The 1,388-nt window shown below is 36.7% G+C and overlaps 1 protein-coding gene across 1 annotated transcript in view; it reads left to right on the forward strand.

Moving 5' to 3' along the window:
- Positions 1 to 1,085, forward strand: part of LOTGIDRAFT_167976 (hypothetical protein) — a gene marked incomplete at both ends in the record, with an annotated part of 14,198 nt that extends 13,113 nt beyond the window's left edge. Inside the window, 3 exons of the mRNA XM_009065858.1 lie at positions 516 to 651; positions 686 to 832; positions 979 to 1,085. Coding sequence (XP_009064106.1) covers positions 516 to 651; positions 686 to 832; positions 979 to 1,085 — 390 coding nt within the window. The remainder of the gene's footprint in view (positions 1 to 515; positions 652 to 685; positions 833 to 978) is intronic.
- Between the last annotated feature and the right edge of the window lie 303 nt (positions 1,086 to 1,388).

A 1,388-nucleotide genomic window follows, 5' to 3' on the forward strand; every position in this document is an offset into this window, starting at 1 on the left:
GTTATTGGACATCACAGTAGATGTGAAGCCAAATGAAGCCCCCTATCAAAATTTTCTGGATGATGTCAAAGCCAAAGATGATGGATCACATGGATATAAGACGTCATACGAGGTACGAGACTTCTAATTGTTGAGGAATCTATGTTTCCTGCAACCTCCCATAATCTTGACGCTTTTTTTTCGTTCACCCATCTGACATCTTCACTAAAAGGAGGAAACTCAGTGAACCATTTCATTTCAGTCTTTGCCCCAAAGACACTTATTGGACCTTTTGTTATCTTGGCACCTAAACTTTACTGTTTTATATAGTTTTATTGAATTTTACACTTAGGGTAAAATTATGCATGGTTTTACCATCCTCTTTCAATTTCAATTATTCAGACTTGCTATTTGAGTCGAAGCTATTTGACTTATTTCATGTCTACCTCATAGCTTTGTAACTTTAGATAAACCGTAAAGAGAATTCTACTACTAGGTACTAAGCTTAAATTGAAATTTCTGTTTTCTCATTACAGCATTCTATCCACGCAGCTTTGTTAGCTGATGCTATCATAGTTTATGCTTTTGCTTTAAATGCTACAATCGCCAATAACTCGTCTCCACATGATGGTATAAGTGTGGCTAATCATCTGTTTGGTACTACTGTTCCAGGTAAGATCTCTTAAGGGCAATATGTATCAGGTAGATTTTCAATTCAAAGCAACTCATCGGATCACCTCGCAGTCGACTATCATAGTTTATGCTTTTGCTTTAAATGCTACAATCGCCAATAACTCGTCTCCACATGATGGTATAAGTGTGGCTAATCATCTGTTTGGTACTACTGTTCCAGGTAAGATCTCTTAAGGGCAATATGTATCAGGTAGATTTTCAATTCAAAGCAACTCAACGGATCCCCTCGCAGTCGACATGAGCGACGCACTGTACTCTTAATGTAATCTAATCTTGTAATTGGATCTTACCACGCTATCTTTTTAGGGATTTCTGGTGACATTAAGATCTTACAAGATGGTAGTCGGGATATGAATTTTTTACTACATAATATCAAAAACAACACTTACAGTATGATAGCAAGGAGTCAGTAAGTTGTCATTATATCTTTATATATCATAAAATTGAATGCACTGAATTTGAAATGAACATTGTCATTATAACGAGTCTCAGTGGTATCGGGTGTTCCGAAAGGTTACGATGTCGCAAGTTTTAGTGTCGATGTCCACCGATTTTGCGAAAAAAGGGGAATTAAACCCCATTATATCAGGAGCTGGTCACTTTAAAGTATTTCCATAAATTCTTGAAGCTGTCCTATACTGCACAGTTGGAGCTGCGATTTACGGGATGTGTTATAGTAAATCATACGACTTGGCTTAATACGATTATGTTTAGAA

The sequence above is a fragment of the Lottia gigantea genome, assembly GCF_000327385.1.
Source record: "Lottia gigantea unplaced genomic scaffold LOTGIsca_71, whole genome shotgun sequence".
NCBI classification, from domain to species: domain Eukaryota; kingdom Metazoa; phylum Mollusca; class Gastropoda; family Lottiidae; genus Lottia; species Lottia gigantea.